We start from the raw sequence: 16,643 nt of genomic DNA on the forward strand, positions 1-16,643 counted from the left end.
GTAGGAAGGTTATGCTTCTACTTTTACTCTGAACCACAGAGCTGCTAGGCCTCTCTTGAGATGGTGTGTGGATGGATGCCCAGGACCTGAGGGACTGAACACCATGAGTTGGAGATCTGTAGGTAGACAGTCGACTAGCTTGATGGAAGAAGAGAGTTATGTGAAGCAGAGCACAGCCTCTCCAGTCATCCTGTCCAGATCAGCTGACAGCCTGCTACTCAAGAGCCCAGAGTCACCCAGCAGACCCAAACCCATGAGAAAAATACCAATTAAGTTCTACACCAAATATTTCCTTTTCAAAAGAGAGAGAAGGAAAATGATTTGGAAGCTATAATGACTATACATACCTAACAGAGACACTGGAAAGCTCTGCTTCCACGGAACTGAACAAGGAGCACATTTACGTACCATTTATGAAGGTCAGAGAAGTGGGGACTGTCCCTGTCAGCCAAGCATCATATATATATATATTTTTTATTTATTTAAATTCAATTAATTAACATATAGTGCATTATTAGTTTCAAAGGTACAGGTCAGTGATGCATCAGTCGTATATAACACCCAGTGCTCATTACATCACATGCCCTCCTGAATGCCTATCACTCAGTTACCCCTCCAGTGACCCTCCATTTGTTTCCTAATGATTAAGAGTCTCTTATGGTTTATCTCCCTCTCTGATTTCATATTGTTTTATTTTTCCTCCACTCCTGTATGATCCTGTTTTGTTTTTTCAATTCCACATGAGTGAGATCATATGATAATTGTCTTACTCTGATTGACTTATTTTCCCTAGCATAATACCTTCGAGTTCTATCCACATCATTGCAAAAGGCAAGATTTCTTTTTTTGATGGCTGAGTAGTATTCCATTATATGTATGTGTATATACATACATACATATATATGTACACACATACACACACACACACACACACATACACACCACATTTTCTTTATCCATCCATCTGTCGATGGACATCTGGGCTCCTTCCACAGTTTGGATATTGTGGACATTGCTGCTATAAACATTGGGGTGCAGGAGCCCCTTCAGATCACTATATTTGTATCTTTGGAGTAAATACCTAGTACTTCAATTGCTGCATCATAAAGTAGCTCTATTTTCAAATTCTTGATGAATCTCTACACTGTTTTCCAGAGTGGCTATACCAGCTTGTATTCCCACCAACAGTGCAAGAGGGTTCCCCTTTCGCCACATTCTTGCCAACATCTGTTATTTCCTGACTTGTTAATTTTAGCCATTCTGACTCGTGTGAGGTGGTATCTCATTGTGGTTTGATTTGTCTTTCCCTGAAACATCATATATTTCTCATCAGATTCTTCCAATATCCCTAGAAGAATCCTTGAAGGGACTTCCCAATATATTATTAAAATGGAATGGTTGTCTAATTGTTATAGGTGAGCAGCAAGCTGGAATAATTTTAATTTAGAAAAAATATTAATGTAATGTTCCTCTAATCTGTTATCTCATATCAAACTCACTCTCGCTTAGCATGAGGAAATGATGGAAAAAATTCTTCAGGGCAGATTGGTATTTTGTCCTGGAAAAAAATTTCAAGCAAACCTTTTAATAATGCAAAGGTATAGCAATCTTCTGAAATGGCTGGACTTGAGAACACTGCTCTGTGTGATTAAAAACAAAAACAAAACAAAACCAAAAAAACAATGCTAATATTTATTGAGCAATACTATGGGTTAGGCAGTATATTAATATACTGACATATTTTATTGTTTTATTTAATTGTTGTAACAACTCTAGGAGCCTAATATTGTTATCCTGATATTTGCATAAGGAAGTTGAGAGTTTTAAAAATTTGTCAAAAATTTTATAGCTAATGACTACTAGTTGGGATTCAAAGCTAGATATTTTTAATTCTAAAATCTATCTTCCTTCACCATTATAATCATAGTAGAGTCTCAAAGGAAATTTGCTATATTCATGAGTACAATAGTAAATGAGTATAAACGAATAAGGAATATAATGAATGAGTAAAAATGAATAAAGAAATATATATATATTCCTATTCTGTGGAAACTTCTAATTTTTCAGACTAATGTCAATTGCTCCCATTTATTTATTAATTCAAATTTGATAAACATAATTTTGCTTCATTTTATACAAGCACAAATAGTCTCATTTAGCAAAATGGGTCTCAAAGTTCACACAATGATTCATAATTTATACTCAGATTTTATTTCTCTATGGTTTATATTCTGTTACACATGCTGTCTTTCTGTAAAAGTCATGTCTTAATTAATTTTGATGCTAACAAATATTTAATAATGTATTATAATTTTACTTAATATTTTAATAACATATTAAGCACTAAAGCTTTGGTAGCAAGTGTGCAAAGTCAATGTATGATCTCATTTAACTATCACAACAGCTGGATGAATAGCGGCTGTTGCTCATTTTATAAATGAGGAAACAGATTTAGAGACATTAAGGAATTTGCCAAAGTCATACAGATGATACATGGTAGAACTAAAAGAGGAACAGAGAACTGCTTCCTTCTAAATTCTGCCCTAAAGTACTAATGGATGGCACCATCTCTCATCTGTCACCATATATGGCAATATTTTTTGCTTACTTGGTTTTTTTTAAGGATTTTATTTATTCATGAGAGACATATAGGGAGGCAGAGACAGAGGCAGAGGGAGAAGCAGGCTCCCTGTAGGGAGCATGATATGGGACTCGGGACTCGATCCCAGGACCTCGGGATCACAACCTGAGCCAAAGGCAGACACTCAACCACCAAGCTACCCAGGTGCCCCTGTTTACTTGGTTTGTACCTATCTTCTCCATCAGAATATAAAAACTTGATAGAAGGACTTAGGTTGTTGCTCTTTCTTGAAACCCCAGATCTTGGGATAGCACCTGCTACATTATAACTTGATATTTTTTAAGTGAATAAATAAATGAATCTTTCCTAGTTAAAAACCACAGATATTCTTCTTTGTGATTTTAAATTGCAAGTGTCTAAGGGCACCCAGGGGGCTCAGTTGGTTAAGGGACCATCTCTTGATTTCAGCTCAGGTCATGCATGATCTCAGGGTCCTGGGATTGAGCCCCTGCTTCACGCTCAGAGGGGAGTCTACTGAAGATTTTTTCTTTCCTTCTGTCCCTCCCCCCACTTACATGCACATGCATGTGCTCTCTCTCTTAAATACAAAAATAATTATTAAAAAAATTTAAGTATCTAATGAAAACATAGATCTAAATAATAGAGACCTTGCGAATATTCACTTATTAGGCTGCTTCTTTGGTGGTGGTGGTGGGGAAGTGAACAATGTATCCTCATGAGATAATCAATGACTTGTCCATTATTCTTCATCCTTGGACTACTTTGCAGCATGACCCTGGGAAAGTCACTGAAGGTATTTATTCTGAATACAATTTTACCATAAGTCAGATTCATGCTATTGTATTTCTCTAAAGATTTGATGATAATTTATTAGAATATATAATGCATTTAAAGTTATATAATAGCAGTAAAATGATAAATAAGTTAAATAAGATAAAAGTACAAATATATAATAAGATAAATAAGCTGTCATTCTTGTTGCTTCCAATGTCGCTATGTGACTAGAAAAAATTGATCCCTCTATTTTTCATTTAAATTGGCAATTGTTGTTAAATGAGGTTTGGCTATGTCACTAACACTCATGGCTTGTAATTCCAATATGTCTCTTCTATTCCACCTTTGGAAAATATGCTAATTTTTCTGTGTCAGAACATACCCCCAGGGCAGCCCAGGTGGCTCAGCGGTTTAGCGCCACCTTCAGTCCAGGGTGTGATCCTGGTGACCCGGGATCAAGTTCCATGTCAGGCTCCCTGCATGGAGCCTGCTTCTCCCTCTGCCTGGGTCTCTGCATCTCTCTCTATGTCTCCCATAAATAAATAAATAAAATCTTAAAAAAAAAGAACATACCCCCAAATCCATTCATTCAATTGACATTCACAAACTTCTAAACAGTATTAAAAATCATTATATTGAATATAGTAAGTGCCAATTTTATATTTTCTAGATTGTTAGTAGTGTTATGTCTCTTCTCTAGACTATTCACTATTTCAAAATTTTATATATTAGTATATGTAATATATATAATATACACATTTAGTGTACATATGTACATTGACTGAGGTCGTATGTACATATAGACTTTAGTCTTGACCACAAACAAATCTGAAATTTCAGTGCCCAGTCCAGGCATTTAACTGACATCAGACATTCAGATTTGAATCTAATTTTATTCATAAAGAGGAAATAGCTGGATAAAATTAGTTACCTGTCACTCTGTATACCTACTGTGAGTAGAAAAATGGAAAGGGGGAAAGAAAGAATATGAAGATTCTGCTTATGCAACATATTTAAACCTTAATACTTTATATCTGTGTGTAGAAGAGGAATTCACTTCGTAACACAGAAATCTGCTCTTCGCAGTCCTTGTGAACTGTTTGAACTGAGAGGGGTTCTTTACACTTTGCCCTTCACACGAACTCCTACTCTGCCACCAAAGATTAATTTAACTAAGGTCCACAAATGCTTTCCAATGCTACAAAAAGTCAGTTTTCACAATATATTTCTCATTAGCACCAAATAGGAATATGATATGACAAGAAAAGTAATTTGGGGATGAGGTTGAGTGTGAAATTTAAAAAAAAAACTGTAATTGAGAAAATCTATTAAATTGACCTAAAATTATTATTTTTTTAATTTTTATTTATTTATTTATGATAGTCTCACAGAGAGAGAGAGAGAGAGAGAGAGAGAGAGGCAGAGACACAGGCAGAGGGAGAAGCAGGCTCCATGCACCGGGAGCCCGACGTGGGATTCAATCCCGGGTCTCCAGGATCGCGCCCTGGGCCAAAGGCAGGCGCCAAACCGCTGCACCACCCAGGGATCCCAAATTGACCTAAAATTATACTGATCTTTTAATAATACAGATTTTCAGAAAACACAAATGCTGGAATCAATCTATTTGTAAAAGTTACAAATGAAATAATCTTATTTAGAAGCAGAATATAAATTATTTTGCTTACACATATTAGGTCAAAGTTTACTCTTTAAAATATTGAGTGACTTTTATCTCTACCTCTTTTCAGAAGAATTTTAAGGATAGTTTGATTTCTGACTTAACCAGACAATAAATTATGTTAGTCTACAGTGGACAACTGACATGTGCTTTTAGAATCATCTCTTTAACTAGTTTCAATGTTAACCACTGAAAAAAGAAAGCCCTGGGAACCCTATATCTGAAATAAACTGAAAATTGGAGTTCCAGAAGAAAATTTGACATTAAGGTAAAATAGACCAACAAAGCTCTGAAAAAGGCTTCAAGATTTTGAAAAATAATAGTGGCCTATACTCAGTATTCAGGCTTTAAAAATACAGTAACAACATCAACAAAAATGTTTCAAATATTCTTTTCTTTCTTTCTTTTTAAAGATTTTTATCTATTTATTTGTGAGAGAGAGGTGGCAAGAAAAAGCAGTGGGAAGAGGCAAAGGGAGAGAGAGAGAGATGTAAATTCTCTGCTGAGCAGGAAGCCTGATGTGGGGCTCTGTCTCAGGACCCCAATATTATGACCTGAACCAAAGGCAGACACTTAACTGATTGAGCCATCCAGGTGCCCCTCAAATAAGCTTTTCTTTGGAAAGCATTCAGGAGCTAAAATGTGTACAGTAATAGGAAGTCAGACCAATATTAGCCTTATTTCTAACTTGAGATTGAAAAGTTAGAATTTTCTCTCTGTTCCTCTTTAGTACAGCAGTATCTTATTCAAATCATTACCCCCGACTTCAGCTCTTTGCTACCAGAGTGGTGGTTTCACGTTTTCAATATTACCAATAATCCAATTTTCCAACATGAAAATTATAGGCCATGATAATAGCAAACATAGGACAATATCTTAGGAACCAATGCAGAAAAACACATGAGGATGGGGGACTCGTGTCCTTTTTCCCAAAGATCAGAAATACTGAATATTAAACGTGAGATTATCTCCTCCTATCCCTAGCATGGTGTAAGAACAAATGCTATGTCTTTTACAGTTGAGATTTAAAAATTGATTATTTTTAAAATGACATTATTATTAATATGTCTAACTATGAGTGTAATTGCCTTTTCCTATTGCTTCATCTCAGATCTATCCAAAGGAATACACAGTGTACATCTTACTCCATGCTAAGCAGTGTTTTTAGCATATTATAAATACTACCTTATTCTCAAAATTACTCCATGAAGCAAGTACTATTATTATCCCCATTTCAAAGGGCTCAAGATATTAACCAAGTTGTCCAAGGCCACACAGCTGGCAAGTGGTGGATCTGGGATTAGAACCCATTTAGACTGGTTGTAGAGTCTTTATGCTTAACACAAACTAGTGCCAAACTACACATTTTAAATTCCTAATTTGGGATCCCTGGGTGGCGCAGCAGTTTAGCGCCTGCCTTTGGCCCAGGGCGCGATCCTGGAGACCCGGGATTGAATCCCACGTCGGGCTCCCGGTGCATGGAGCCTGCTTCTCCCTCTGCCTGTGTCTCTGCCTCTCTCTCTCTCTCCCTGTGTGACTATCATAAATTTAAAAAAAAAAAAACCTTTAAATTCCTAATTTATAGCATCACTTGTGATCAGTATCTTCTATACTGTGTAATGGTTCACAGAACAGTTTTGAGCTTGCTTTACCAAGTAAAACATTGGTTCAAAAAACACTTCATAATTAAATGAATATCTAATACTTTCTCCTGAAAATGTGACATAGATGATGATGATAATGAGGTAATAAATTCTCATGAAGACAATGGAGATTATCATTCATGATAGAATCTTTTCTTTTATGGGACTAATGATGAGACACAACTATATATGTCATGCTCCTCACCACTCTTCATATTCAAAGTGCTGTTGAAGAAAGCAAGGGGCTCAGTTGCAGTGATGTGTTAAAGAGGACATGTGTTTAGAGAGGACAGTGTTGAATGGTTTAAAGTTTTGCTCGGGTATCAGCCCTGGTTAGAATCCAGACATCTCAACCTACTTATTTGTCCCTTAGAACTTAATTTCCCCTATTTTCCTCATCTATAAATTGGGGGAATAATGGATTATATCTGCTAGAGTTTCAGTAAAGATTAAATAATACAATGTACATAAAGCACCATGCAGATGCCAGGTGTGTAAGAAATGTTTTATCTACATGGACTCAGTCATTAGCAGTGCTATTCACCATGAAGTTTCTTCACTCTAAACTCACATCTACTTTTTAGAATTTGCTAAGTTGTCTTAAAAACTGTTTTCCCAACTCATTAGCAACAACTATGAAAGAAGGAATTCTCATCATTATCTTCTATCTTGGATTCATAAAGCACCAGGGAAGAAAATTGCATTATATGAACATTTAATATATTCTGCTCTGCTTACCAAATTAAATTAAGCTCCAAATAGAGTATATGCAGAGTAAATATGGCTGCCTATAAGAGGCAAACAATTTTGCTGTTTAAATTTGTGTTCTCTATGACATAAAATATTGTAGAATTATATACCAATGGAAGAATGGAAAGAAAACTGGGTTTATAGGTTAAATTAAAAAAAATTCTCCTATATAAAGCATAGCTTAGTGGTTCTACTATTTATTTACTAGCTTTGTTAATTTAGTTAAGTAATTAACTTTTTCTGTGATTTTTATCTGTGAAATGAAAATAATGATACTTACCTCATAATTTGTGATGAGACAAGTTAATTAATGAATAAGATATACAAAGTAGTAGTTTGCACAGAATATAAGTTGCTTCATGTGAGCTGTAATTATTATTTTCCTACCTATCATTGTATTTTCTACAGGCATGTTATAATATAAGTATACATCAGTTATTTTACAACATCACCCCCAATCCTTCCAGCTTTATCAAGGAAAGAAAGGATGCAACCAAAAGCAAAGCAGGTCTTGGGGCAATTATGATGCCTACTTTCATGAGCCTTTCTTGGCAAAGATTGAAAACAAAGAAGCCTCTAAGTTGCTGGAATAGTGATTTGTAAAGTACTTGTGTTTACCAAGACCATCTTACTCATATTTACAGACATCTTTAAAATAATTTTCTGTTTTGGGCTATCAACCTATAGCTAATAAGGGAAAATGTTTTTAAAGATTCCATGTTCTAGTTGCTGAGCCAGGGAACTTGCATTGGGCTGTCTTATTTAATCTTTGCAAAGTACTATGAAGAAGTATACTAGTTTTTGATTGCTCTATCTAATTACCATAAATTTAATGGCTTAAAACAATACATCCTTTAGCTGCAGATGTCAGAAGTCCCGAATTGGTTTATAAACTGGAATGAAATCAAGGCGTAACAGGCCTGGACACTCTTGGGAGAATCTGTTTTATTTCTAGAGGTAGACTCTCTTTTCTGGCTTATGAGCCCTTTCTCCATCTTCAAAACACATCACTTCAGCTCTGCTCCCATCCTTACGTCTTCACTAACTCTGATCTACCTCCCACTATATGTATTCTTAGATTACATTGGGCCCACCTGAATGATACAGGATGATCTCATCTCAAGATCCTTAATTTAGTGATATTCACACATTACCTTTTAACATGTACAGTAACTTATTCACAGATGCTGGGGATGGGACATAACCTCTTTGAAGGCAGGGAGTTTCAGCCTACCAGAGGTAGATACCATTACACTCAATTTGCAAATAAGGAAAAATAAGTAGTGATTATGAACTCTTAATACACTGAGAAACAAAATTCAAAAAGTTTGACTAACTTACTCAAACTCACAAAACCTAAAAGTAGTCACCAACATACTAATGTAGGTCCTTCTGATCCTAAAGCTATTTCTAATACACAATTCTGCCCCCAATGTAGGAAAAAAGATGAAGAATAGGTTCCCTCTTTAGGTGTAGATTTTTAAATTTTCTTTATGAGTTAAAATATTTAATAAATGTTTATTAAGTGGCCACTATACCGATTTTTGGTACCAGGAAGAAATATGAATCAGAATAAGTCAGTGGCTAGGTAATCACAAAATTTCCCATATGTTTAAATAACCTATAACTCCTCAATCTATAATGAGAGTCCCAACCAAATTCAACTACCCTATAATTGAAAGCTCCAGTGTCACCTCATATAAACCTTAGCAATTTGTCATGTCCGGAACTGAACTCTCAATTTTTTTTCTACAACTATATTCAATCCTCAGCCTTCTCCAGCTCAGGAAACAGCACCACCATATCCTCCACAACTGATTAAGTATTCAAATGTGTATATTCAAAAATATATCTCAATCCTACTTAATTCTCCTTATTTTCATTACCCCTAGACTTCTGACTGGTATTTTCATTTCCATTCTTGGATTGCTTTGATCTCATCTCCATACATAAACTGGCATGATATCAGTAGAACATAAAGTACTTCAATATCTACTGTATTTATAATAAAATCCAAACTTTTCATGATACACAGGGTTACCAGGTACCTTATTCTGTTTAGGACATTTGTGTGCCTGCTGTCTTGGTGTAATTAGTGATAGAGCCTTCTTTCACCCCTGAAATTGTCCCAGTTGGATGATAAATCACATGATCACCATATTCATAGGGTTCTTGTGCAATCTTTCCTCTGCCAAAATTTTCCTCCCATAGTCAAACTTTTCTCTCCCAAGACTCAATAGTGTCTATTTTATAGTCTCTCCGGTAATTATTTTTCTTCAAAATCTGAATCAAAGTATTAAGTATAATCATATACTTGTTTTAATCTGTTGACTGTTCATGCCATTAGGGTATACAAAGACAACTAGGCCCATGTCCATGTTGTTTGCCCCCAAACACTTCAGGCAACATAGTACCTGACACTTGAAAGGTGTCTACCGGTATTTATTAAAATGTTAATGACTAAATAAACTTGTCATAGAGTCAGATAGCTATATAAACACATAATATAACATTTAAATAATAAAACTGTGTTCAAGATACCAATGACCAACATCAATACAGAAGCAGAAGTAGTTGTTTCTGTTTGGAGAAAAAGGTTGAGTAGGGAAGGCTCTGTAAGGAGAGGAAACCTAGTCAGCATTGATGGATGAAAAAGATCATATTATGTGATCAAGAAGTTATTAGGAAAGATTTCTAAGCAGAAAGGATGGCATTCACAAAGGCAAAATGGCTTAAAACAGTGTGATTATTCTGGGAACTCAAAGTAGTTTCTATTATTAGAGTGTACAGTCTTGCATAAATGATATATTAATGTCATGAATCCCTAAGGACAAAACCTAAATTATGAAGAACACCGCAGGAAACAGAGAGAACAGCAAAGAAATTTGAAACTTAGTTTTGTTTTCATTTTTAGTGCTGGGATGATTTGAAAATTTCTATTGCATGTTTAGCTCATCTTATAAATCATAGATGCTTAGATATGTAAATCAGTCTTTAAAGAGTTGTATTTCAAACTTCATTACCATAAAAAATCCTCTCAGTAGTGAGTTTGTCATGTAATTGTCACAAAATTATAATACATGGTCCATAAGGAAACTACAATGAGATTCATGATATATAAAACTAAACGGGGCTTTTCCCTCAGATAATTTTTGGTTTACATATTAAGAATTACCTCAAATTTCTACTTTGGGAAATGAAATTTTACTCATTCTCAGACTAAAAAGAAACAGACTAGAATTACTAAATTAACACGTTCGCATTTATATTATACAAATGCAAAGATGAATACATCTGTAAAATTAATCAAATAGTAGGTCAAATTTTGATGTAAATAAAAGTTGAAGTAGAGAATTAAAACACATCTCAGATCTACTTACCTAGGAGAAAATTTTCAAGAAATATTCTTGGTACAGATAATCATAAATAGGTTATTTGAATATAAAAAATGTACACCAGAAGTTTCTCATTGGTGTACAATAGAACATAAATGCTTTGTTTGGCTTCCTGAGCAATTCAAAAGTTTGAGCCAAGATTTAAATTTGGAAAAGTCCACATAAAAAAAAAAATTCAGAATTCTGGCCCCTGGTGGGGAAAAAAATGGCCATGGTCCTATAGAGGGCAGTAGGAGTTCTCTAGCTCACCCACAGAGCCACTTCCCCACCATCCAAAGTGCTGAGATCTATGCCACTTCCCTTATATATGTTACATGCCTGATCATATGCCACACCAAAAAACTATTGAGAATGATCAAAATATCTAGGAAAATATTTACAATTTGATCATTTGTAATACTTAGAATTGAATGCAAATACTATCTTAATGAAATCATCAAAAAATGGAACAATTCAGACAATCTTTTCTTTCTTGGATTTTGTTATTTAAACTATATCAAATAAACAAAAATCCAAACAAATTTGGTATAATACTTTTTTTCTACTGACCAGTAAGCTATCTGTTTTGGTATCTGGTCAATATAACACAAAAAGCAATAAAACAATAAAAAAATATAGATATATGATGCATTTGATCTTTGGTTTCAGTGCATATACTTTCCTATATCTTCCAATATAACAAAAATAATTTATTTTATTTAAATATATTAAAACACTAGACAGACTTTCCAATACTCATACCATTCTAAATTAGGAGAAAGAAAGCTAGGAGAGTTATTTCCATGGGAAATGATAGGCACTTACCTTAGCTATCTGGACACACCAGTTAAGCAGCAGCTGGGATCCAATGTTATCCTTGTGTTCATGGACATAATCCAACAGGCAACCATGGGGCATAAGCTGTGTAACCAGCTGAATGGTTGGGCTCAGACACACACCCAATAACCGGACTAAGTGTGGATGGTCCATACTTGCCATGATCAAAGCTTCCTATAAAAAACAAATAAATAACACCATAATTTTAACTCAAATTTCTTTACAGAACTATATTAGTGGTGCTGATCATAATTTTGAAAATGTGCTCTCATTCAATGGAATCAATTAAAAATGAGAAGATACAAATGCAGCTATAATATTCTTAAAGTGATTTAATTCAAGTAAAATTAAGTAACAAAGACCATACATCTATTAAGATGGAAAATTTTATAGAATTAAATGCATATAAAACTAATATTAGTGTATTCTCTTTTGTAAGATGGGCAATATTTGATTTTATTTATTGCTAAGTTGATACTGAATCCTAACTTATACTGTAGATTTTTAACTTTTGATCTTTAGTTCTAGAATACAATAATCTATACAAGGGCGGTTATTTGCACGTAGTATTAGGTGATTCAAAGTTAAGTCATCCATTATTAATGTGGATTCAGATAGCATATACAGGTGTAATTTATAAATTATATATATATCAAAACTTAAACAATTACAAGCAATATACCATCATGGACTTATGTAGAAAAATAAACCTTTTAGTAAGACATTTTGTTCCATAACTTTGTCTTTACTCAAATTTATTCCATTTCCAAAATTATAAGTGATGTATTATTCATAGAATCATAAAATTTGAGAGCTGAGTGAGACTATAAAAAATTGTCTACTCCAACTTTATCATTTCATAAAATGAGAAAACAGCTCTAATTTCTTTATCATAATCATGTCACTTTTGTTTAATGAAGATAAAATTGGACATACGATAGTTATTTAGTGCATCTTAAAGTTAGCTTCCAATTAAAAGTTAAGTCTCTTTACTACAATTTGAAACAGATGGGACCTTACATACAGACACACACACACACACACACACACACAGACACACACACCAGGATCGGCACACATACGGCAATTTATTATCAATCAGTTTACCTACACTGAATCCATGCGAATATTTTTTGTAGCACTCTTGACTACAAGAATTTTGATTTTCTGTGACTGAAATTTTTCAAAACAAAAAATTGAGGACTGAAAGCTACACTGACCTTTTTTTTAAGATGGCATGGCAGATCGAACACACAAATTTATTTCCATTTCTTCTCAATTCCACTATACTAATAATGAAGGGATTAATAAAGAGGGTGACATCAACAGTCACAAGGAAGAGGCAATAAAGAGAATACTAAAAGTAGGAAGTGGCGTACTAGTAACTAATTTAGCATATGCAAGATATCTGAAGCCTAATGTAGCAGGTAGGGAAACTGAGAAGAAATCCAATTTACACCACATGTGTATACCACCAAAGGCTCAAGTAGTGTTAGCACCATAAATCTCTGAAAATGGAGCAAGATTATTTCAAATAATCCTGTATTTAGGAGGCACTTAACACTACAGATCTCCTCCCCTCCAGTAAAAAGATTGTAGACTATGGATATTAAGCAAAATGGAAATATAAGTACTCTGGTGAAAGAAGTAGGATTATGTAGATTTATATATGGAGAAAATTGGGGCCACCTTCCAGTTCCTTCTCCCAAATAGAGCTACGACTTCAAAATTCTGAAGCTTAAATTGTTTAAACTTCAAATTCCAAATCCAGCAAAATTTCAATTAAGTGAGTGAATATACAACATGTTCAGGCATGTCTGTTTTTAAAAAAACTTATCTCAGGGGGGCTCCTGGGTGGCTCATTCAGTTGAGCATTGGACTATTGGTTTCAGCTCAGGTCATGACCTCAGAGTCATGAGATCAAGCCTGGCATTAGGCTCTGTTCTCAGTGGGGAGTCTGTTTAAGATTTTCTCCCTCTGCCCTACACCCCCACTTATGCTCTCCCCCCACCCCTCTCTAAGATAAACAAATCTTAAGGAAAAAAAAAACTTATCTCACATCTCACATGCTTCCTTCTCTGTTAGATGCACTCATTAAATAAGAAGGGGGCAGTTAAAAGAGTACATTTAATTAAGGAAACAAAAAAAATGACAATGAAGGGATATTCCAGAATAAAAGCTATCCAAGAGACCAAGATAGCAGTCATTCTAGACTGGAGTGGGACATATTGATCTGGAAAAGATGATCCAAGAAGATGGAGATGATAGAACACCTAATGAGTTTAAAATACTCTAAGAGTATGTATATTTAGCAGAAGCTGAAGGTCAGATTAGTGATTGATTCACAGAAAATTAAGCAAAAGTAAAATGGAGAAATTGATTTGATGTAAAGTACAAGACATAGAAGAAAAGAAAATCATGTGTTCACTATGGAGCGTGGCAGGGAATAGTTATACAAGCATAAGGCCATAAATACAAAATGTTGATATAAGCAAACACCATAGGACTATCCTGAAAAGTGAAGGGAAGTATACTATACTTCTGCAAGGCGGTGATGGGAAGAAAGTTGTTCATAGTGACAAGTTAGTATATGATGCCTAACGTGGAAGAATCAAGAGTTGGCAGGGTAAGCGTAATGTTTATACATAGAGTTAAGTGGAAAAATAAATCGCTGAGAAATTGAAAGTGATTACTTTGGGCAATGGAAACCAGGCAGTAAAGGGAGGGGAGAGGCACCCTAGATTTCTGTCTCTTACTACTCGCCTTGTAGAAGTATTTGACTTTTATTATTATTATTATCTTAGAGCTATTTGAGAGGACATTAACTTTTAATCTCCACTACTATTTTAGTGGTGTTGCTTTCAGCTGAGTCTAAAGGTTATTCACAATTATGGGATATTTCTGATGGAGTATATGGATTTACTTGATCCAGCTGGGGTTTTAGGTGAGGTAACAACAATTTACTTTTTTGAGTAAGGAAGAGTGGGGCAGAATGGGCAAATGTCTTTGAGAAAGAAGAGATACAAGTCCAAACAGAAACAATCAGCTGGTAAAAGGGTGTCAGCCTGACTCAAAAGACTTTGTTTTTGAGTGTGGGCGGAAGCTGAAATTGTTATTTTCCAGATGGCTTCCCAGTAGGGAGTGCTGCAATTCATCCTTCCTCAGCAGCCCCAGGGAACCAGAGCCATAGGGTAGGGGAGAACTAGTTTCTATGCTTCCTTGCTGAGCCCACCACCATAGCAACGCATGGGGACTGGCAGCCCAGGGAACGCTGAGGTGCATCACCTCTGGCAAGGACACCAGCATCCTCAGGTGGTACCAGTCAATGGTGGTACCAGTCAGTGGTACCAGATGTAGAACCTCTCTGGCTCAGAGAGAAGACCAGCTCCACATGGGGGCCAGGCTGGTAAAGGAAGGACACTGCAGATGTCACAGGAAGACTGCGACTGGAACATTGGCTCATAGGTACATATGAGGCACCCAGCGAGTGCCCAAACTATGTGGGGAGTCTTCTTTAGGGGTCGGAGTTTCTGCATAATCAGCAAAGCCAGAAATCTGAGTTATTGCTATGAATATGGCCCCATCTGGATCCAAAAGGTAGAAACATTTTGGTTTTATTTACTCTATATTTTAGTACACATTTGAAATAAAGCCTATCGATGTAGTTATAAGGAGAGCACAGATAAGAATGTTAGCCAAGTAATACTGTATTGTTATAATTAATTGATTATTAACATTAATAATGAAAGTATAAACCAGAGGGTTCCTTCACTGAATTATGATAATCACACATATATACACATATACACCAGCAAATAAGCAAAACATAAATTAAATATCTAATTTAATGAAGTACCAAATTAGATAGTATCTAATTAAATTAAATTTACACTGATTACATTTTCTCTATTTCTTTTCTGGTGGCTTTAGGTCTTTTACGAGCCTAAGTGTCACCTAGGTTTGTCATTACAGGTAGCTATCCCTGGCCTCATTCCCAAAGAATCAGGGCTAGAAGTAGATCAGGAATCTGCATTTGCAGCAAGCTCCCCAGATGAAGCTCCTGTAGGAAATATGAAAATTGAGGACCTCTGGAACATTGCATAAGATGTACCTATAATCCATTGCAAAAATAGTAACTTGTAATTATGGTCTGATCCCCATTATAATACTAGAAGCAGTGAAAGGATGTAGTAATTTTCAGCTGTAAAAGGAGAAAACCAAGGCCTGGCTGGGCTTACTGCCCAGATACTATGATAAGTAGCAGGATTGGGTTTAAGATTCAGGATTTCTGATTCTTAGTGCAGTGCTCCTTCTTACGATACTGTACTTTATAAATTTTAGTTCCATCAGCACTTCACACTGTAGATGCTTATGTTGTTAACAAGACGACAGCTCCAAACAACCTGACATTAGTCGTAACTGAAGAACTGGATCAAATTATACTTTATTTCCTGAGGAGCAACTAAAATCAAACAACAAATTTGCACTAACAGGTAAACTGCCATCACTTATAAAATGCTTTCCGAAAAAGCCAAAGAAAACATATTTCTCTTGTTTCCTAAAAGTATTATTTGGTACAGACCATTTCTTGAGAAAGAAAAATGATGAAATTTAAGGTAAAATAAAGATATGGAGGTTATTTCAGGCTTCTTTTTTCAGGATGAAATACATAAACAATTTTTTTTTCTTTTACAACTCTCAATACTCCCATCGTTACAAGGAGTAACGATAATTCCATTCTAAATATGCATGCGAAAAGTTTACATCAGAAGAGTGTAAAAAAGTCACATGAAAGTTCTCTTTTAAAAAATCTATTAGTAAGTCCTGGCAAAAAAGCTGGGGTTGTATTAAGGAAAATTGCTCATCACACTACAAAGAGTATTTGAAACCAAATTGCAGAGTATTTGCATAATAGTTCTCTTTTTTTGAGAAAGAAAAGATGAACAAGACACTAATTGTAGGTTTTATTTTTTTCATAAAGGAAA

At 35.0% G+C, this 16,643-nt stretch overlaps 1 protein-coding gene across 5 annotated transcripts in view; it reads right to left on the minus strand.

Annotated features, from left to right (window-relative positions):
* Positions 1-16,643, minus strand: part of ERBB4 (erb-b2 receptor tyrosine kinase 4) — a 1,108,406-nt gene that overhangs the window by 157,917 nt on the left and 933,846 nt on the right. For all 5 annotated transcript variants that reach the window (XM_038585650.1, XM_038585649.1, XM_038585647.1 and 2 more), the window contains one exon: positions 11,647-11,832. In XM_038585650.1, the coding sequence (XP_038441578.1) occupies positions 11,647-11,832 (186 nt within the window). The remainder of the gene's footprint in view (positions 1-11,646; positions 11,833-16,643) is intronic.

The sequence above is a fragment of the Canis lupus genome, chromosome 37, assembly GCF_011100685.1.
Source record: "Canis lupus familiaris isolate Mischka breed German Shepherd chromosome 37, alternate assembly UU_Cfam_GSD_1.0, whole genome shotgun sequence".
Lineage (NCBI taxonomy): Eukaryota > Metazoa > Chordata > Mammalia > Carnivora > Canidae > Canis > Canis lupus.